This window comes from Leguminivora glycinivorella, chromosome 12 (genome assembly GCF_023078275.1).
Source record: "Leguminivora glycinivorella isolate SPB_JAAS2020 chromosome 12, LegGlyc_1.1, whole genome shotgun sequence".
Classification (NCBI taxonomy): Eukaryota; Metazoa; Arthropoda; class Insecta; order Lepidoptera; family Tortricidae; genus Leguminivora; species Leguminivora glycinivorella.
The window spans coordinates 22,355,665-22,378,313 of NC_062982.1; the positions used below are offsets into that span (position 1 = coordinate 22,355,665).

Genomic DNA, 22,649 nt, shown 5'->3' on the forward strand with positions numbered 1-22,649 from the left:
TAATTGCAAGCATGAACTCATTATTTTAAGATCCAATACTAATTTGAATAGCGTTAAACTAAATGCGAATGAATATATAGACAATATTACTATATCTAAAATAGTATGGCGCATGCCTCATGTTAAAGTGTCTGATCGAGAAAGATTAAACTTACTCAAATGTTTGGAAAGTGATCGTGCCATTCAGATAGCATTTAGGACTTGGGATTTATATGAATATCCGCTCTTGCCTGAGACGTCAAAACATTCTTGGTCTATCAAAACTTCATCTCAAATTGAAAAGCCGCGTTATATTATAATTGGTTTGAAAACGGGACGAAAAAATGACGCTAATAAAGACATAACACATTTTGATCACTGTAATTTGAGAGATGTTAAAGTTTTTTTGAATTCAGTCTACTTTCCGTACGAAAGTTTTGATGTTAGTTTTTCGGGTGGAAAGTTTGCTATATTATACGAGCAGTATGCGAAATTTCAGCAGTCTTATTATAACCGTCTACAAGCGCCGTTGTTAAGTCCTCAAGACTTTAAAGATATAGCTCCTTTATTTGTTATCAACTGTTCTCGTCAAAACGAAACCTTAAAAACCGGATCGGTAGATGTGAGAGTTGAATTGGATTGTGAATCTGATATACCAAAGAACACTGCAGCTTACTGTCTGATTTTAAATGATAGTATATTTGAATATAAGCCCTTAAGTAATATTACGAAAAAAGTATCGTAATGCAGCATATATTTGTAGACCTTCAAGGATTTAAAACAAAAGAAAATGAATTTATTGTCAAAGAATTTGCATACAGCACGCTAGAATACACTCAAGTTTTCTTAATAAAACCCCCTTTTCGTTTTTCTAAATTGGCGGAAAGTGAAAAGAGGCAGACAAGATGGATTGAAAAACATTTAGGTATTTTATGGCACGAAGGTTATGTTGATTATAGAGAATTTAGAAGACTTATTGATAACCATATAAAAGATAAGACAATCTACGTTAAAGGTTTGGAAAAAGTTCAATGGATTAAAGATTTATATCCAAAATGCACTATTTTAGATTTGGGTGAAAAAGATGTGCCTAATTTAAAAGAACTGTATAAAAAATATTGTACTAATGAATGTATTTTTAACTGTGTGTATCATAAAAAATCTTGTGCATTAAAAAATGTTTTATGTATAAAAAAATGGTATTTAGACAATCGACAAATCTAATTTTAATTTGTATTCAAAATGTGTTTCTTAAAATAAATGTTTGTTATTAATTATATTAGTTTTTTTTTATACCATTCTATATAACTACTGATAACTACCTAATAAGTTTTTTATAGTAAATGTTATATTTTTAATTTTTAGCTTAGATTTTACATAATTTGCATAAGAAAAACTTATTAGTTAGTATGGATATAAATAAAACGACAACTTACTCATATAATATTTATTACTTATATAATATTTAAAATACAACTTTAATAACTAGTACTGTATCCACAAATTTTTTTTGAAATTTTATTTATTAAAGCCTCTGTGCTGTCAATAATTTCATCAAAATTATCGCCTGCAACATACTGCGCGCTCAGTAATACATTTTCGTTCTGTTCATCGTTTTGATCCCTTACATCCTCTGTTATGTTGATTATTTGAATTTTGATCAGTTTATTGCCTTTGATCTCATGATTATTTATCACAAAAGATGGTGGGTGTCCTTGAGTCCTTTTCACTACTTTATTATGAATGTTAACTTTATTACGTTTCTTGGCTTTAGGGTTTTCGATGTTCTTTTTAATTTTTTTATATAAGTCGCTATCGTCAAATTCTTGTGGTAGCTCAAACTCTTGTGCATATTGCGAAAATGGAATTGGGATGTCTTCGCTGTCTGCCATTTTTTGAAAACCTAAGACAAAACGAAAAATTATATAATATTGATAAATCAGATTACACAACGAACAAAAATGTATATAACCACAAATAAATTAATTTTAATGTTTATTTGATTTGTAAAATATAATATATAATTTTAATATATATATAATATAAATATATATATAATATATATATATATATATATATAATTTTAATAAGTAGTTAGTTAAAAAACAACTTACCAGGTCTATGTCTGCGAGTGGATAATAAAGACGCGTTGATGCTATTCGAATGTAACCAATTAAAAATTACTTTGCGCTTATAAAGGTTAGCTATTGTTTGTTCAGCAAAATATAAATGCGCAATCCTGTTATATGATAGCTTTAACTTTACACGTGTGTATGTCTTTACCTAAACAAGTCACAACTTGTTTTATGAACACGTTTATGAATAAACTATCTATAGAAATGTTTAAGGTAAATTAAAATGAAAACAAGAAAATAATAAGATAATATATTTATTTATCATAAGACATCACTGAATAATATTGTTAAAATAAAAACACAATAAGTATAATAAGTAGAAGAAAGATTTATTTTTAGGACATATAATTGAATTAGTTATTATCTTCAACTTATATTTATAGTTTTTAATAGATTTATAAAATTAATATCAAAATGTTGTTTCAATTATATGTGCTATTCAATTTACTAATGACCTCTGACTGCATATAGTACAATTTATTTTATACAAAACATGACAATTGATTACAAATTAAACATTAAGTATTGAGGTATGCCCCCAAGCTTTCGTCACTATTTGGTTGTCAGATATCATACGCTTATCATCATTAGCTGAAAGGGCGACTTTATTTACACTTTGGGTAAATATATTGTGCTTAATCGACTTAAATAATATGTTTCTTTTTTTATTTCATCTCCTTGAAATAATGATTTCACGTAATGAGAAAACTCAAATTTGCATACTACAGGTTCTCTCACACCCTTAGCTTTTTTAATAATTTTATCAACTGTTTTGATAGAATACACTTTAGAACGAAGTCCAACATACTCTTTAATCATTTTTCCTTTCATTTCATCCTTAAAAAGTCCTGGCACTTTTTTATTTTGAACAGGTAATAAAAATTTATTATCAATATCGTAACAACTAGTATCGAAATATGTTAAAAAATGCATTCTTAAATCTTTAAAAAAGTCTTTTGTTTGTATATAATAAACAAAACTATCTGTATCCGTGTAACACATTTGTAGACGAGTATCATAAAAACGTTTAAATACTGAATAATGAAAATCATACATATGACTTTTAGATAACTCTAGTACAGCGAAACCAATGTAGATCGGTTTATCTAAAATTATTAGATCTGGTTTCAATTGAACTGCCACCAAATTTTCAGTAAAAACTGATACACTGTGAAAATTTGGCCTTGCAATTAATCTGTCAGCGGTGATTTTCTTTTTTGTTGTGTTATCATTGTCTGTCCACTGATTAACTAAGCGCACATCAACCCTTTTCTCAGTATTTTCTAAAGTTTTACCAAATATACTGTTATTCATCAATTTACAAAAATCTTGTTCAAAGACAGACGTTGCCTCTTGACGTAGCCTTGTATTCATATCAATATATTGTTTTAAGTAAGGGGACTGTTTGAACGTAATTACTCTATGTACTTTTTTTAATTTTAAACCATGTTTAAGACACGTTTTCAAATGTACATAATGAATCACATACAAATATTTGTCATATAGATTAGGTACCAGTTTATAATGCGTCCCACCTGGTGGAACACATTTTTCGGGACAAAATGGTAAATCATTATGTTTATCATGTAAATCATTGGGGTAAATAATATCAACTTCTAGAATGAAACCATAATCCGAGTCATCAGGGATTTGAGTGATATTTAAAGCACTTATTTCATTGGTTTCTAGAAACCTAAAGTCTGATAGGGGCATATACTGACACATGCTGTAACCATATAAATTATTACAGTCGATATAAATTAGGTATGAGTCTATCTGGGATGAGTCATAGTGAGGTAAGTATATGTTATTAGCCTTTGCATATCGTAGAGAGGTCATACAGACTCCCCTCTTATTCCAGATTGGATCATCTTAAGCATGTTAAAGTCATCTATAAGCTCTAATTCAATACCAGTTTTCAGAAGCATGGCATCAAATGATAAGCTAGGTGTAGTTAAATAAAAAGCAGGATCCAAGTCATAGTGTTGTTTGCAAGTAGCGCGAAACTTTTCAAAAATATCGGTTAGCAGAAGAACATCCGTTTGCAAATATAGGTCTGTATATTCACCTAAATTTTGAATTTTAAACTGTTGCCATACTTTTTGCGCATGATTATAATCTTTTACAGAAATGTTCTCATCAGTGAGCGAATTATGAAAACAGTCAATACTTGGCAGGTATTTTTCTTCAAAACATTGCCATTTATTCATATACTCATAGGGAAACACACCTTTTCGTGTAAGTAATTCAAACTCCTCATCATTACAAAAATATTTATGTAAATGAACAAAGTCAGATTTCTGCATAGTTGTAGTTAGTTTTTCTAAACTTGTATCTAAAAATTTGAAAGAATCTACAAAACGAAGCTGAAAATACTCATTCTCGATAGGGATAAATTTAGTAAAAGAAATATAGTTTTCTTTGGTTTTAGGTATAACTTTGACGTTTCCAGGTGCCTCCCCCAATTTTTTGATAAATAGATGGCAATCATAACCAGACAGATTGTGAAAAAAAATAGGTACGAAACAAGGACGTTTATATTGTAAGTTACATATATTATGTGCCGCTCCCCGATATCTTCCTGTAATGTGACAGTGATCTCGAACCCGATCAGAAAATAGAAAATGGTTACAAATATGACAACGTTTAGCGTTCAAAAAGTTTTGCTCGTCATTCTCATTACATATTATTGGGGTATTTTTGTTCACAATTTTATAAATTTTAGCAACATCTTTGTAGATTGCCTCAATGAATTTATCGACGCAATCAGTACCGCGATAAGAGAAATAACGATTATGACTCGGATCTGCGTTACAAACAATATGATACCCAAAGGCAGCTGGTATATGATGATGCAAAGTTGTAGTGTTAGGGGTAAGACTATCACTAGTATCAGTATCAGAGTCACTAGTTTCAGTTGGTTGTAGTAACGATTCAAAATCTGCATATATAACGAATGGAACATTCTGTTTACGATCGAAATGTTTAAATTTAATTACTGTCCCCTTTTCTGGTAAAACGGTAACTATTCCAGTACACAAGTGATTTGCGAGTTCTTCCTGCGTGAGAAAAAATAACAGACAGGTTTCGCAAAAGTATATCTTACTATTATGCTTTGTTACTTGTCTGCGCACAAGACGACTCAAGTCTTTAATTAGAACATAATGTGGTGGGTGACTACCATCGTCTATTAAAAGTAGGTTTATATTTTTTCTACATTTCTGATTACTAGATACTTTAGACTTGTAAAGGGGGCCCACAACAATTTTATTATTTTTCAAACCAAAAATCGTCAATGAAATCATAGGGTTATTTTTTTCGAATATTCTTATGTCATCAAATGTGACTGGAAAAGAAATTTGAGAAATATTCAAAACGTCTCGAAAATTAGGATAAGATGATACTCTTTCAGGGTGTTTTGTAGAAGGATGCAAAGCCGCTGTTACACACCATAAAAAACAGCATTGATCGTTGTTTTGTATATTTATACATGCTTTTTTGTTTTTTATGAACTTTGGCAGGTCAACATAGCTTGAACCTCGTAATGGTTGATACTTGTTAATGTTGATCTCTAAATGAGAGTTACTAACAAAAGCCCATCCACTATCACGGTCTTGAAATTCCTCAAATTTTTCTTTAGACAGTTAACAACTTCGCAAAACAGTGACTCAAAATCATAACTTAAGTATAAAATTTTATTTTTAGTTCCAAATGATTTTATTGATTGACTATTATCTTTGAACATTAAAAACAATCCAAAGAGCTCGAAATTTACTTTTACGCACGTATGTTTCGTAAGTGAATTATCTAAAAGCCGTTTTATTTTGTTTCGAATAGAGTTCATAAACGCATCGACAGACGCCAGACTTTGGTCGTTGGTTGCTGATATACGATAAGTGGCAATGCGCATCCGAAATGCAGACTCTACTACTTCAACACCATCATTAAGTAATTTGTTAGAACATACAGTTGTTTTATGTGCAGTGCTTCGAAGATGACCTGTCCATTTATTTTTGTCTACAGATGAACTACACGGTACACAGAAAGGCATAATGAATTATGTTAATGCAAAAGATGTAGCTAAACTCACTAGGCTATTTTGAAACCGTAATTTGTCAAACACTAATTTAATACATCTATTTACTATTAGCATACGTTGTATTAATCAAAACAGTTGACTCGACTGACTTCTCATTAAGAATGCAATGAATTGTTAACACTATGCAAAGTATGGTAGTATAAGTCTATAAATATAAATCAAATAAAGTCGCAGTATTAAATTATCGCATTCGAAAATATTCTTTAAATTTAACAGAAAGTAACCTTTTATCTTACAAAATTTAATTTCTGTATTTATTCATTAAAACTTTTTCGCACATAAAATATTGAAAACCTATAATATTTAAGTATCTATTTTTGTACACAAACTATTTATATAAGCGTACGATATATTCTTAATGCAAAAACCATATTCGAGATTTAGTTATAGACGTAGGTATCTACCTTTGCTGTTAACTATAACTTGATTTTGTCAACAACTTTGAATAAAAAATAACAAAATTTTGTTTAAATAGAATTCTCTTACTGTGGGAGATTTGAAAATATTCAACTAATTTTTTTTATAATTATTATAATAAACAGGTTCACATTCTCCAAAAATATTAAAGGCTTGACCTAAGAACGTTTGTATTTGATTCCACTCGGAGGAATTCTCTTGACATTGCAATTTAACCGACGCTAATGCTTTTTATAACGTTCTTCAGGCTCAGATTTTTGGTAATCATTAATGTTATACACTTTTAAATCAATGAAAAAATTACCGTCTGTTATCGTAGTGCGTCGACTAGAACCTGTCGATACGCGGCTGGTAAACGATGATGTTGTCTTGACGGTTTTCGAACTGCCCTCGCTGGTGATCTTCTCTTCTTCTCTTATGATTTTGAAGATATCGGTTTCAGGCGATTTTTTGGAAGAACTGAAAAAATAAAACAGAATTACAATATTTCAAGCAAATACATTATGTTATAGTTGCACAATCACAATAAAGTAATTGAATTTTAAAAACAACTAAAAATAAGTAGTACCTAGAGCCAACATTCTTATTTTCACTGGTTGACGTTCGTGCTTTTTTGGTTGTTTTTTTCTTTTGCGCGCAAGGTGTTGGTGATGATGAATGTAGTACCCGTCGATTTTCTGTTTCAACTTCGGACCTTAAATAAGAAAAACAATATTAAATATATGTCAATTAATAATAATTATGTTGACACAAAACTAAACCAAGTTCATAGTTATGACTGACAACGTTATAAATAGATGAGAATAAGATAACTGAGAAATAAATTAACGTGATAAACACACAGATATGCCTTACCAGGATTAAATCCTGTAACCTCAAGCTTAGAAAACAGAGTCACTAACGACTAGACTAGCAGGAACTGTTAAATATAACTCTAAGGATTATTTTAATTAATATAAAATAAATGAATTACCTTGCGGCTGAGGATGATTTCCTTTTCTTGATATTCTTTGTAGCAATCTTCTTCGGTTCAGGTGAGGGCGTGCGCGTGTATACTGAACATTCGGAGTCAGACCTTCAAAAAGAATAAAAATATACCAACAATACTTAAATCAAAGTTTTAAAGAGATTCGATATATAGGGTTATAAATACTTACTAACATTTTAAATGAAGTTGAAAGTTGCAGATTCCTCACTTAACAAAAATAACGAGCAGCTTCACGTCGCAATACAGAATAGTAAAGAAATTGTTGCATAAAAACGCATTATTTTATAGTGAAATATTTGATGAGTTAATATTAAATCGAAACATAAATATATGACTAAAGAACCAAGTTCTGACATTCAACTTTAGATCTAAATATTATAAATTTAAATAAATATTATCGTTTTTATAAATTGAAGCACATAATTTATATTCAAAGTATATTACCACTTGTATTTCACAAAGCGCCGACAAAGTATCGAATTAACAAATAATACCGCAAGTCTTGCAACACGTGTAAATATGACCGCTACCACGAGTACTTACCGATTAAGTTCAAAATGTTTTTTTATTTTTTATTTCAGTATATATATATATGACAAATACCATCAACACTATCGTTTTTCGTTAGTTCGGGTGCTACCTACGTAAGTATTAAACATTTTTGAAAGAAGAAAGAAAGTAAGAAAATAAAGACATTAATTGCAGCCAAATAAAATATACAATATGAGGCTTACATACTAAACAGTACAAAATCAGTTACATTGGGTTTGGTTTGTGGTTGCAAAAGGACACCACTCGACATATGCTCTGACACTGATGGTGGCACAGCGCTGGTCTTCCGTGGAGCCTTGGGTCGGGCGATAGTGCAATACAATAATTATTATACAATTAAAGGCACAGAGTAATTAAGAAAGTCAGTGACACACTATACAAGGACAAGACTACTTATAATATTTTTGAACATTTATGGAAAACAACTTAAAAACAAACCTTCTTCAATGCATATAATATGTATTAACATATTAATGCATATAATATGTATTAACATATTATATGCATTAATTATTTACACTAAATTATTATAAAATCATTAAAGAACAACAATGTTTCATACAATAAAACACAACTCACCTTTTTAGAATGTTGGTTAAATAATATCATGGTATAGGACAATAAACACAGCGTCATCATTTTCAGTAAGTAACATGCAATTCTCATATCAGCGACATTGTTGATTGAAATAAAATACCTCGACACATTGTGATTAACACAACAGAAGCGTCATTTCGAATAATAGTTGTTGATATGCAGAAAAAAATTATTACTATTATATATATATATAAATGTAATTAACTTAAATTCAATACACTATTCTTTTCAATAGACTTATTTGTCAAAATAATTTGAATTTGCGATAGTGAAAAGCAAAAAGGTTCGCGTCTTTCCTGTAGATCATTTCAAAAATAAGGGTTTAAATCCTATCTTTTATTTAATCAGTCTGTATTACCATTACTTTTCATTCATTAAGCTTATCAGTATTATGTTCATAAACTTAGATGCGTATATGACTTAGGTAGAAACAGTAACCAATCTCTTATTTTATTCTTTAATCGGATTATTACATATCAACATATCGGACTCGACTACCTGTTATCGCATGTTCCGTCACTTGTTTATTTATATATTATATCCAAAGTATGACAAAGACAAAGCATAGCAGGTTCGACTATTTACGTTTCATAAACAGTTTAGAGTATTAATACATACGTACTTTGTTAGTCTTACGATCATATGTATGTATGTAACTATAGACTTAAATAAAAATTATGCTTTATTTTCAGTGGATAACATTGTTTTTTGATTTAACCTTACTTTAAGTTTTGTTGGTTTTACATTATGAACTAAGTTTACATGAAGATAAAATTACATAAATGTATTTTGAACTTGAATACGATCGGACTATGGTTGAAATCGGTACTAGTAAAGGCAAATTACGTTAAATCTCGTAACACCAACGTCACATTTAACAACCAATCACATTGTCAGGTCTACATCGCGCTATTGAAGTTTTTTGTATTCGTTTGTATATATACAATTTACAATGAAAGGCATGTCGGAGTGACTGTGGCTATACCGACCGATAGTCTCAGGTACTCTTACCTCTTCGATGTTGCGAGGCATGGCCAACCTTGTGACATTGACTTGGTAACGCGGTGGCGTGTGCAACATACTTGGTTCTAATAACCCTACCTTGGGCAGGGTATGTATGCATGACACACTACAACGTGATGACGGTTAAACACATACGTGATGACGTATACAGCGATAAATTCCTGTCTCATGGTAGGTGCTGTATTACACGGGTGATCCATGTTGCTAGACGGTCGTAGTAACGTTGGAGATCCCATCCATACTCTAACATTACAGTCTCTGGCCAAGTCTGTGTTGTGAGAGTGTGAAAAACACCGTAATAAACCTAGCCCGGCAAACCTCTACCCGATGCAAATCTGGGCTATGATGGTGCGTTACGAGATCTGGTTCTCAAATAGAACAAGATCTGGTGGGTGCAATGCTAGCAGTACCCGTTGTGTTAAGCCTTTTGCATTTTTTTATCGTAACATAAAATCAACCCTCACTTAACATAAGAATACAACGTTAACGGCTACGTATCGAGAAAATCCAAATGCATCTCGGTGTTCTACCCCAATGATACGACTACGTATAGGGAAACGGGTTCTACCCCACTGATACGAGCTATATATTGGGGGTTTCTGGACCACGACTGCGACAGCGAGCGAAGCGAAGCTGGAGCATTAGGAGTGGTCTAGAACTCCCAATATATAGCTACTCATCCCTTATATTAAAATGCGACCGCCTAAGAACGCGCTACACATAGATGGCGCCACAAAAAATGTCTTGCAGCTTTCGATTATATGTGGTGTAGTGTATGCGCGTTCTTAGGCGGCCGCATGTTAATGTATGGGATGGTATATGTTTCAACCTAAAATTTAATTTTCCAACCGGCGGCACGTATTGAATCGTAGATATTCTTAATTGGTCGTTAGAGATAATTGTACCCTGCCTCCTTAAGTCCACGTGTCTCAAACTCGTGGTATGGGGTCGTAGCCCGAGACTCGACGCCAGTACCTACTGGCGTCGAGTATCGGGTTAAAAATTTAAAATATCACGCAAGGATGTTCAGAACAGCCAACTATCGTGCTTAACGGTGCACCTCTAGAGGTTGTCAGCAAGTTTTGCTACCTTGGCTCGCTTGTGTCGTGCAATCTTTCGCTTGACGCGGAGATCGACTCCCGCATCGGCAAAGCGGCCACAACGTTCGGGAGGCTCCGTACAAGGGCTTGGGACAATAAACATCTCACGGTAATAACGAAAATGCTCATTTACCAAGCATGTGTCCTAAGTACACTTCTGTACGGAGCGGAAACCTGGACATCGTACGCAAAACAAGAACGCCGGCTGAACTCCTTTCACATGCGCTGTGTGCGGAGCATACTAGGCATCACATGGAAGGATCGCGTGACAAACGAGTCTGTTCTAGCCGAGGCACAGCTTCCTAGTATCACAGCCATACTAAAGAAGAGGCGACTTAGGTGGCTCGGGCATGTGTATCGAATGGAGCAGACTCGTTTACCACGTCAAATCCTACTGGGAGAGGTTGCAGGTGCAAAGAGACCGGTCGGACGGCCAATGCTGCGCTTTAAAGATTGCGTGAAGCGTGACATGGTCACATTTGATATTCCATGCAACCAGTGACAGCGGCTGGCCGAAGACCGACCCACGTGGCGCCGTGTTGTCCATGACGGTCAATCCAAGCACGACAACGCCTGGTTCTCCTCCTTGAATGATAAACGCATGAGGCGTCACGAGCAGGCCTCTAACCCCCGCCCATCTGGGGGAGCATACACCTGCCATGTGTGCGGACGAAGGATCCTCTCTCGAATTGGGCTATACAGCCACGAACGTAAGTGTCGCAAGGATGCTGCTTGAATCATCTGTTATAGATGCAAAGGCCTATTATACATTATTGAAAGTGGAGATGGGCTGGGCACATTGCCAGGAAGGACCATAGTCACTGGGCGAGACGAACTATGGTGTGGAAGCCCGCTAACACCCGCGGTCGTGGCAAGCCGCCCCTTGGATGGAGAGACGACGGCAATGGACCGACAAGCGTGGAGGAATGGGGAGGAGGACTATGTCCGAAGACGGACGCTTTAAAGGCTCCTATAGATAGATATTAAAATCATAATGAGTTATTAGTCACTGCCAACTGAGCCAGACTGGTCGTCAAATATGTTAGGGACGAGACAAATCTCGACTGAGGGGCAATTGTAACTGGTCCATTTATTCCATGTTTGCATTATTAAAATAGAGTGTACACCGGTTATACAGGGTGCCCGGTAATTAATGGACAACCTTTTAACCACCAAGAGGGCACCTTATCCAGAAAATCGACTTTAAGGTTTAGTAAAAGTCGCCTGGTTTTCGAGATTTTCACACTTTTTAAAATTTTAGGTAGTATTAAAATTTAGAACTCAACATAAATAATAATGTAATAATGGAAATAATAGTGTAAAAAGTTCAGTCGTGTTTGGATTTAACATGAACATACAGACAGACAAACGTTAATACATTGTTTCAAAGTTGAAATGATTTTTGATTGAAAAGAAAAACAGTCATCGAAGTAAATGATCACATGCACTTAGACTCAGATTGAAAGCAATTTGAAGCAGACATTTGTTTCTAAGTATCACATTATCTAGCTAAGATATCTGCGTTTATTCTGTATAAAAACAAAATGTACCGCAAAATTATCAATTATTCTAAGTGTCTTTGTAGTTCGCTGTTCTGCAGCTAAGCTGTGTTATTTATTTGAAAAAGTAGAAATACAGACACCTCATCGTTACGCAACAGTGTATGGAAATTCCCATACAAATAATCGCGAACGCTAAATTCAGTGACTCATTGACAGACGGTTTAGTGCAACCTACCCTCGATATTACCTGAAATTAAATTACATTATAATACCAATAGTTACAAAAACCAGAAAATCAAAATTTTGAAAAAACCCTTGACATAGTGGACCGATTTTCATGAAACATGGCTAAAAACACTCCCGACTAATTCAGCTCTCAAACAAAAAAAAACTAAATCTAAATCGGTTCATTCGTTCGGGAACTACGATGCCACAAACAGACAGACAAACACGTAAAACTTATAACAGCCCGTCGTTTTTGCGTCGGGGGTTAAAATCTAGCCTGTGTGGTGACGGGTTAAGAATTTCACCACGTTTTTTCCTTCCGTGGGATTGGTGGGACTTTTAGAAGTCAACTATGCCACACTGTGCATTGTAATGTAACTCGCATGAGATATCTCTAACCATTACCCGTAGCATTCGAACAGGAAGCGTCAAATAAGACGAAGAGCGTTCTTTTAGGGGTTGTACATTTTTAAAGGAGAATGGGCATTTTGTCCCATGAATGTATACGCATCAAACATACCTCGTTTGAAAGGCCTTACTCAAAGCATCATTTTATTGTATGACACCAAGTCTGGATTTCGTGCAGGGATTTCGTGGTTGTATGTTTTTAAATTTATTTGTCATTCATCGTTAATTCGCTTCTACTCATTTCCTCAAAGGTTGACTGGAAGAGATCCCATTAAGGGATAAGTCCGCCTACATTGTATATTACTGACTCTGTAACTGTGTCTCTTTTGTTTCCATTATGTACAATAAAGCTTATACATACATACATAATAATTAGCTTATACGACCGGTCTGGCGCAGTTCGCGATTCGCGGCGGTTCGAATCCCGAAGGCGCGGTTCGAATCCCGAAAAGGGCATTTATTTGTGTGATGAGCACAGATATTTGTTCCTGAGTCATGGATGTTTTCTATGTATTTATATATTATATATATCGTTGTCTGAGTACCCACAACACAAGCCTTCTTGAGCAGCTCAAGAAGGCTTGTGTTGTGGGCACAGATTGACTGAGGCCCACGGTAAGCTGCTTACCGTGGGCCTCAGTCAATCTGTGTAAGAATGTCCTATAATACAAGAATGTTCAATTGTTCAGTCGAAATTGTATAAATCGCCTTTCCTTTGTCTAAATTATCCTAAAAGCCTCTAACAAATAACTAAGTCTGAATATCTGGCCACGATCACGGAGCACTTAGCCAAATGCACAAACGCTTACGCAAATCGCTTATCTCTATCGCTCTCCCGTATTGACGCGACAGAGCCAGACTGTGTTTCGATTGGCGTCTAGGGTCAACGATTGTCATTCAGCTAAGCCTGGCAGCAGGGTTGGCACATGATTGGCGCGATAGTATAAATAATAATAAATAATAAATATTGGGGACACTTTACACAGATCAACTTAGCCCCAAACTAAGCAAAGCTTGTATTATGGGTGCTAAGCGACGATATACATACTTAAATAGATAAATACATACTTATACACAGAAAACATCCACGACTCAGTCGGAAGTGACCCTGCCAGCTTAGCAGGCAGGGTCACTTCCGACTGAGCCAGACCGGTCGTCAAATCGTAACGTATGTCGCGTTAGAGATAGACGTTACTACCCGTCCTTATGTCACTAATACGATTAGAAGATGTGTGATCTTTATCTCGCGGCGACATACTCTCGCCCCAATCATGTGCTAACGCCGTGTCTTGCTTGTGCGACGGTCGCGCGGCCGTCGCCGTCGCGTCTCATACTTCCATATCGATAAGGTTTGATTTCGTATGCGTCGCATCGCCGTCGCGCGACCATCGCGCGACCGTCGCCCACGCAAGCCACGGCGTAAGGGTGCAGAGAGTACCTATATACCCAGCTTCAAAATCGCTTACGCTTCACAAGCCTTTTATAGTCCCTCCCTATCACTAGCGTCAACGTCACTTAAGTGTGCCTAGCCGAATGCACAAACGCTCACGATAATATCTCTTTCGTAGCTATATCTCTATCGCTCTTTCGTATTGGCGCGACAGAGCCAGACTACATTTCTGCGGCGTTTCAGTGGCATTTCGCGTAGCAGAAATGTCATTCGGCTACGGGGCCAGCAAGGACGCTTTGCAATCTCTCTAAAGGCTTAATATCTTAGCATAATTTGAACAGGCTTTCATCGCTATAATCCGGTTAAACTACTAAAACGTGGCTCAGTTTACAACACCGTTTCGTATCCGGTAATATAAACAAACCTTTTAACCACTTACGCGATTATTTCGTTACTAGTGAGAGAAAGAAGAATATTACCGGGAATATTTACGGAATAAGTTACCATTTTTAAACCCCCGACGAAAAAACGACGGGGTGTTATAAGTTTGACGTGTCTGTCTGTCTGTGGCATCGTAGCTCCCGAACGGATAAACCGATTGGAATTTAGAGTTTTTGTTTGAAAGCTGAATTATTCGGGGGTGTTCTTAGCCATGTTTCATGAAAATCGGTCTACTATGTCGGGGTTTTTTTTTCAAAATTTAAATTTTGTGGTTAGGTTATTACCGGACTAATTGCAATAGGGCAATGAGTGTGATGGCAGTCGCTTTCGTAAAAACTAGTGCCTACCTGCCTACGTCAAATCTTGAGATAAGCTGTCAAAGCGGACCCCATGAGCCATGGTGAATGCCAGGGTAACGCAAGGAGGAGGATGAAGTTACCATTTTATCCTCGTCTGTTGTAATCAAGAGTGTTTTTCAGTTATACATTGCGTGCAGAATTATTTTTTCCCCTCATTAGCTCGGAAACACGTGTTTTGTCCTTTAATACCAGCGGGTAAAAACGCATTTTATCCACTAGTGAGTAAAGTAATTTGACCTTGAATACAGTCAAATTTAAAATTGATAAAAGTAGGTGAATCTAGTAATAAAGATGATTTACCACCTGTGGAACTACTGGAAGCAGTGATAAACGCATTTTTTGCGTTGTAGTTTCCTCGCTATAGTGAGGGGAAAAGTTTTGTGTTACACTCGGGTGCAAATGTTTTTTACTTCTCGTGTGTTAAAAAACTCGCAAGTTCAGGATTCTATTCTCGAACCACTCGCTTCGCTCGTGGTTCAACTATAGAATCCTTTCACTTGCTCGTTTTTCAATTCCACACTCGGCGTAAAAATACAATTTTGCCCCCTTGTATAACAAATAACTATTAATGTTTGTTATATTTCTTATGAAGTGAGCTATACCAACCACCGCTAAAGATTCGCCCGTATTAGATTCACACACAACACTGTATAGGCAAGGGAGACCCTTTACTAGTCCATACTAATATTATAAATGTGTGTGTCTGTTTGTTTGTCCGTCTTTCACGGCAAAACGGAGCGACGAATTGTCGTGATTTTTTTAAGTGGAGATAGTGGAAGAAAGGATGGGGAGTGACATAGAGGCTACTTTTTGTTTCTTTCTAACGCGAGCGAAGCCGCATGCAAAAGCTAGTATTATATGTTTCTTTGCCAAAGCCGTAGTATAAAAAAATCTGCTAAAAATGAATCCTGAGAATATTTTGGGAATATCCCACTGTACGGTACATCACTAAATATGACACCAACTGCTGAGTGGGGGAATCATTTTCAATAATATGAAATGTTCTGATCGAGGATTTATTCGAGCGTGTGGAATTTAATTTGTCATACGGTTTCGGGTTCAGTGTTTGTTGAATTACATGTGCTAAAGGAATTATTTTGAAAGTGTCTTACAATTATACAGGGTGGAAAGATAAGTCGGGCCCTGGAGGGAAACTACCTTAAATCTTTAAGCTGGCTCAATTTTTTTTTATGGGATAGGAGGCAAACGAGCTGACAGGTCGCCTGATGGTAAGCGATCACCGCCGCCCATGGACACCCGAAACACCAGAGGTGTTGGAGGTGCGTTGCCGGCCTTTAAGATGGGATGGATTATTTAAATAAAAAAGACATTCCTTTATTTTTAAAAAGTATTTAATGATTTTCTAAAACTCGCTTGCCTCGACCGGGACGAGAACTAACTAAAAAACTGCAACGTACAGCGACTTATGGTGGTCACGACCCTCAGTCATGAGGTTTCGACAAAGAAGAAGAACTAAAAAAATAGTCTCTATTTTTATTATGTTAATCTATAGTATTATTGTTGCTAAGTATTATTGTATTAAAAGAGGTCAAAAAAGTGAGTGGCGTGGGTAACAATTTGAGCCGAAGCCGAAAATTGTTAATAAAGACGCCACGAGCATTTTTTGACTCAGTTGAACACCGTTGCATACAATACTTTTTCTACGACCCAGCACTTACTTTGAAAGAAAATTAGAAATTCAACAAATATCTACTTTCAGTCATCTTAGTTATCTAGTGGACCACCTACCATTTTGAATATGCAGTTTGAGTGCAAACATGAAAATAAAACTATCTATGGTATGGTTCTCTGAAGCCTGGCCACTAAGACGATCGAATGAGCCGCGTCGAATCGAGTTCTCATACATTTGAATGCGATTCGACGCGTCGCCAATGAACGCAGCAGAAAACGAACGAGACTCGACTCTGCGAATGCCAGGCTTTATCTGACATTCTAAGGTTGGCGACAATGTATTTCATACAATATTTTAATTCTCTACGATGAAGTGATTGGTTTGTTAAGTTGGTAGCAATGTATTACAGAACTTTAACAGCTATAATAACGCGCTACTGCTACGAAATGTTTTCAGGGTATAGACTAGATAAACTTGTCCTGACATCTTTTATGTAGGGTTTTAAAGTTCTATGCACGACCTTGTAACTCGCGAATAACAGTACGGGAGTAGAATAGATATGCATCCTTATTTTCAAAAAAAAAAAAGTTTTAATATAGTTAGATTTGTAAGAAAACTTCATAAAAACAAAAAATCCTCAAATTTTCTACAGATAGGTATCCGAAAATTTTATTGAGACCCGTCAGTAAAAAAAGCACTTAAATTGTATTCCTTGTAGATTTTCTAAAAGGAAAATCTAGTGCTCAGAAAACGATTGATCAAAGCGAGCGTAATTGTCGAGATTGGCAAAAGCGATATTTATCCGTAATTGGGTTCACGGATATCGATTTGGAACTGGATAAAACTTTAAATACTAGACAATTATAAGCAATTGACGCATGTATAAAATAGGTATTCACTACATTAGGCCATTTCGTGGCACTTTATTCCTTTCTGTCTTATTGTTATTATGTGTATTTTTTCTTGCCTGTGTTCACAAATGTTTATTCTATTCTATTATAGTGCTTTATTTTCAAAGGGCCATATCAACTGAAAAAATACTACTATACACGTGTGTAGGTCTTCAGGACTTCATATTCTTCGATACAAGTGCAGAATATGGTATTTGTATGTATATATTAACTCGGTTTGAAATCAACTAAAAGGAATAAACTGTACAGAGATAACTAGTCATATTTAGAAAAGTTATTCAGGACATCAGATTATTTTGGTGTGTAGTTTTATCCACTAAATACACAGATAAATATTTATGCAGATCGACTGCCCTATACATAAATTGAATTTGAGTGAGTAAGTAGGTATAAAAAGAAAAGAGTTCAAAAACCTCAGTTTATTTCTTAAAATCGCAAATTAAATTCCGTTTCTAAAAACCAATATTGGCTGACTTTCTGAATAAGTTATCTTTAGGCATCCATTCTTATTCAAGCGCAACCAAAATTTAAGCAACCATACCCTTCCAACACAGAGTGTATAAACTCCTAGGCACACCTCGGACACTGGCGATCAAATATATGAAAGAGGCGCGTTCCTAGCACACAGTCTAAGCTCGTGTAGGTGAACGCGTACCATGCGTGTATGAGTGAAATATGACAGGTTGACTGTTCGCGTTTTTGACAGGCGGTAACTGTGAGGTAACCGAGAGGGGGTGGGCGGCACTATCAGCGGGGAGCGGCAGTGGCCATAATGTACGATAGTACTCTTTATTATACTGTGTCCTAGATGTCAAATATGTCGTCATCCTGACACCACTTTTCTCTACACTTGACTTTTGAGGTCATAATGAACAATCTTTATTATGGTACCAATGCAAGGTATGAAGAATGGAAAAGCGGTTGGGCCAGACGATATATCTGTGGAAGTATGGATGATTCTGAAAGCGGATGGTTGGAAGTGGCTGACTTTATTCTTCAATAAGTAGTTGCAATAAGAGGCGATCCCTGATGAATGGTGTAACAGTGCTTTGGTGCCCATTTTTAAGAATAAGGGTGATGTACAGGATTGCAACAACTACCGAGGAATAAAGCTCATGTCACATAGTATGAAAATATGGGAAAGAGTGGTAGCGAGACGGATAAGAGAAGAGAGTGAGGTAACACAGAACCAATTTGGGTTTATGCCGGGCCGGGGAACCACGGACGCCATATTCGCACTTCTCCAACTATGCGAAAAATACAGAAGAGCAAAAAAGACACATGGCACATGGCAAAGGCACATGGTGTTCGTGGATCTGGAAAAGGCATACGATAGAGTTCCGCGTAAGGTTCTGTGGTGGTGTATGAGAGAGGAGGGAGTCCAGAGAAGTATGTGCGGCTTGTTCAGGCGATGTATGATAGAGCTAGTACTCACGTCAGGTCTGAAGCTGGAGTCACCGACAAGTTCAATGTGGCGGTAGGCCTACACCAGGGGTCGGCTTTAAGTCCTTATTTGTTCCTCCTGATTATGGATGCTCTGACATTGGACATACAGGAGGAAGCACCCTGATGTATGCTGTTCGCCGATGACATTGTTCTTGTTGGGGAAAATGCTCTTGAGGTCCAGAGCAGACTGGGAAAATGGCAAGAAATACTGGAAAGTGTGGGACTGAAAATCAGTAGAACCAAAACTGAACATATGTTCTGCGATTTCGGTGGTCTATCCAGTTTTTCCCCTATTGCCTTAGATGGTGTATACCTACCAGTCTGCTCCGACTTCCGGTACCTTGGGTCATTATTCCAAAATGACGGAAGCATCGACCGTGACGTGAAAAACAGAATAAATGCGGGATGGATGAAATGGCGACAGGTCTCAGGGACAACATGCGATCGACGGATGCCCCTTAAATCTGAATGCTGGGCGACAAAGGTGGAGGATGAAAGGAGAGTGCACGTAGCGGAAATGAGAATGTTGAGATGGATGTGTGGAGTGACCAGAATGGATCGAATCAGGAATGAGTATATTAGGGGAAGTTTGAAAGTTGCGCCTATAACGGAAAAGATGAGGAGTGGCAGGTTGGCGTGGTACGGCCATGTAATGAGGAGGGATGAATGTCATATAGGCAAAAGAATGTTGGAGATGAAGGTTGATGGATGGAGAGGGAGGGGTAAACCCAAACAACGCTGGATGGATTGTGTGAAAGAGGATATGAGGAAGAAAGATGTGAGTGTTGAGATGACGAAAGATAGAGGAGAATGGAAGAGGAAGACGTGTTGTACCGACCCCACATAACGTGGGATAAGGGTAGGAGGAAGAAGAAGAAGAAGAAGAAGCTTAAATCACAAAAAAAATTGGCAGTTTCATACATTTTGATTGTCATGAATTCATGATGCCACTCATTTCTATGGATGGAGAGTGTTATAGGATACATTTTGTATCTTTTAACCCCCCACTTACCTAGAATGGGGATTGGAAGTTTGTATGGAGTATTCCGTCGTAATTAATGCGAGTGAAGCCGCGGGCAAAAGCTGGTAGTTTTATATAAGTCACTTCTCATTTATAAAGTTGTTTCTCCTTTTCTGCACTCCATGCTATTGTGATTAAAAATATCCATCTATTCTTTTTCTATGTCTATCTTTTCCAGAGGCTACTTACCATATAAATGTGTTTTGTTCATTATCCCAATAAGGATTTGTTTATGCGACCCTTTTTAGCAAATCCTATACTTTAATTAATTTATGTGTTTAGGATCGGCCCTTGCTAAGGATTATTTATTGTTCACCTTAGAGTAATGAATCCCAGAAGACATTATTCTGATTTTGAAACCCGTTCTGATATTGATAATAAAGAAATTTCATTTCATCATCATATTTTTTTCTTATAACATATGCATGTTTGAGAAAAGGACATGACGGCTTCACTTATCCCTATCCACGTGGATACAATCTTGTGTACCTTACAGTTATTTTTTGGCCTGTGTTGTAAAAAAAAATCACTCGGGTGCATAATAAAATTGGTCAACCCTTGTGGCTTCAAACCCTCACAATGATCAAGATTCTATTTTTCGAACTACTCAATTTTTTATTTTACCTTTACCACGCCGCTGACAAACAAGCATACTGCCGTAACTTAAACAGTTGCCGTTGCCTATGGGCGCCTGAAACTTCGCAGCTATTCGTTACGACGCTTGAAAAAGGCGCTGTTGTTATTTAACAATGTTGCGCCCTTAAACAAGTAAGTATTTTGCTTCATTAAACGATGTTTTAGATACAAGAACCCAAAAATATAGGAAGTAATGTGACTAATAGACTTTCGTGAGTCATATTCAAATATTTAATGAAACTACGGTTGTACTCACGTTATTATATCGCTACTGCTGCGACATGTTTCGGGCCAATTTTGGAGGCCACTCTTCAGGCATATAGGAGTTCACGCGACGGCTAAACTCCGAGCATCAAACATGCAGCAGCAGTGGCCATTTATAACGTGAGTACAACCGTAGACTATACATATATATATAAAGGTAATGTGACATTTCAAAAATTTAATGACCTTTGCGCACTAATGACTTTTGCTGTCAACTTTATTTTACTTGACAATAGAGGCCATTGAAAATTTTAGAGCAATTGAGTGGTTATACCTACTATATTATTATTGTTGAAAACAACAGTGTTATGAATAAATTTCAAACTCAAATGAAACATTCATCAAAACTTTTGTAGAACAAGCGAGTGTCATTTCAAAAAGGTAAATATGATTAGTGTGGCTTCTATGACACTTTAATACGTTACTACTCGATAGAATAAACGACTTGGAAAATGTATGTAATGTTAGGTTTATATTTATGTATTTTTGCGGCAGTTGGATTCGAAACGTGGAGCCATGGGGGCCAAACGCGGGGGCCCGCAAATAGACGAAACAAATTATAAATTAGTTCCGTAGGTAGGTCCTTCCGTCACAAGCACACCGCACCCTCGTTGCGCTCTGGCAGCCTTACTCACCGGCAGGAACACAACACTATGAGTAGGGTCTAGTGCTATTTCGCTGCGGTCTTCTGTAAGGTGGAGGTACTTCCCCAGTTGGGCTCTGCTTTAGATTCGAGCGAGATGATATCCGCTGTGCTGTGCCCTACCACGCCTCTACTGATGTCACGGGGGACCAATCGACCCTGAACTCGGCCTAACCGCAGTGGCAAACGTTGATGCTACGTGGCGATCGAAGCGCAGTCTGGCTCTGACGTGCCCTACAGACAAAGAGCCGACAGAAGAGCAAGCGCGAATCCAGCTTCGTGCCCAGGAAGGGGGGCGGGTCACGTGGTAAAGGCCCAGGCCCCGAGGGGAGGGGGGTCTATTAGTATGGCCAACCGAGGGTGTATGACCCCCATGATCCCCCTCCCCCCCTGGATCCGCGCATGCAGAAGAGCGGGGAAAGCTAGCTACGATACGCTTACGAAGTGTCATCAGCCTCCTTGCGTAATCCCGGCATTTGCCATGGCTCATGGGAGCCTGGGGTCCGCTTTTACAACTAATCCCAAGATTTGGCGTTGGCCCTAGTTTTTACGAAAGCGACTGCCATCTGACGTTCCAACCCGAAGGGTAATTAGGCCTTATTGGATTTAGTCCGGTTTCCTCACGATGTTTTCCTTCACCAGATTCACCGAAAAGCGACTGGCAAATATCAAGTGACATTTCGCACATAAGTTTCGAAAAACTCATTGGTACGAGCCGGGGTTCGAACCCGAGACCTTCGGATCGTAAGTCGCACGCTCTTACCGCTAGGCCACCAGCGCTTACAAAGGGATTACCATTATCTTGCATAATTTTTTCCCTCGTTCCTCGTAGATAACCAAGTATGATAACTGGTTTTGTATGAGGAAAAATAATTCTTCT

The 22,649-nt window shown here is 36.8% G+C and overlaps 1 protein-coding gene across 1 annotated transcript; it reads right to left on the bottom strand.

Annotated features, from left to right (window-relative positions):
- Window positions 1–1,417: 1,417 nt before the first annotated feature.
- Window positions 1,418–7,274, bottom strand: LOC125231546. Its single transcript, XM_048137001.1, has 3 exons — window positions 7,199–7,274; window positions 6,935–7,089; window positions 1,418–1,882 (listed from the first exon to the last, which is right to left on the bottom strand). The coding sequence occupies exon 3, from the start codon at window positions 1,869–1,871 to the stop codon at window positions 1,458–1,460; it is 414 nt and encodes a 137-aa protein (XP_047992958.1). The 5' UTR covers window positions 1,872–1,882; window positions 6,935–7,089; window positions 7,199–7,274; the 3' UTR covers window positions 1,418–1,457.
- Between the last annotated feature and the right edge of the window lie 15,375 nt (window positions 7,275–22,649).

Excerpts from the sequence above, each read along its gene's own strand:
- LOC125231546 (XM_048137001.1), bottom strand. The coding sequence starts at position 1,871 with ATGGCAGACAGCGAAGACATCCCAATTCCATTTTCGCAATATGCACAA.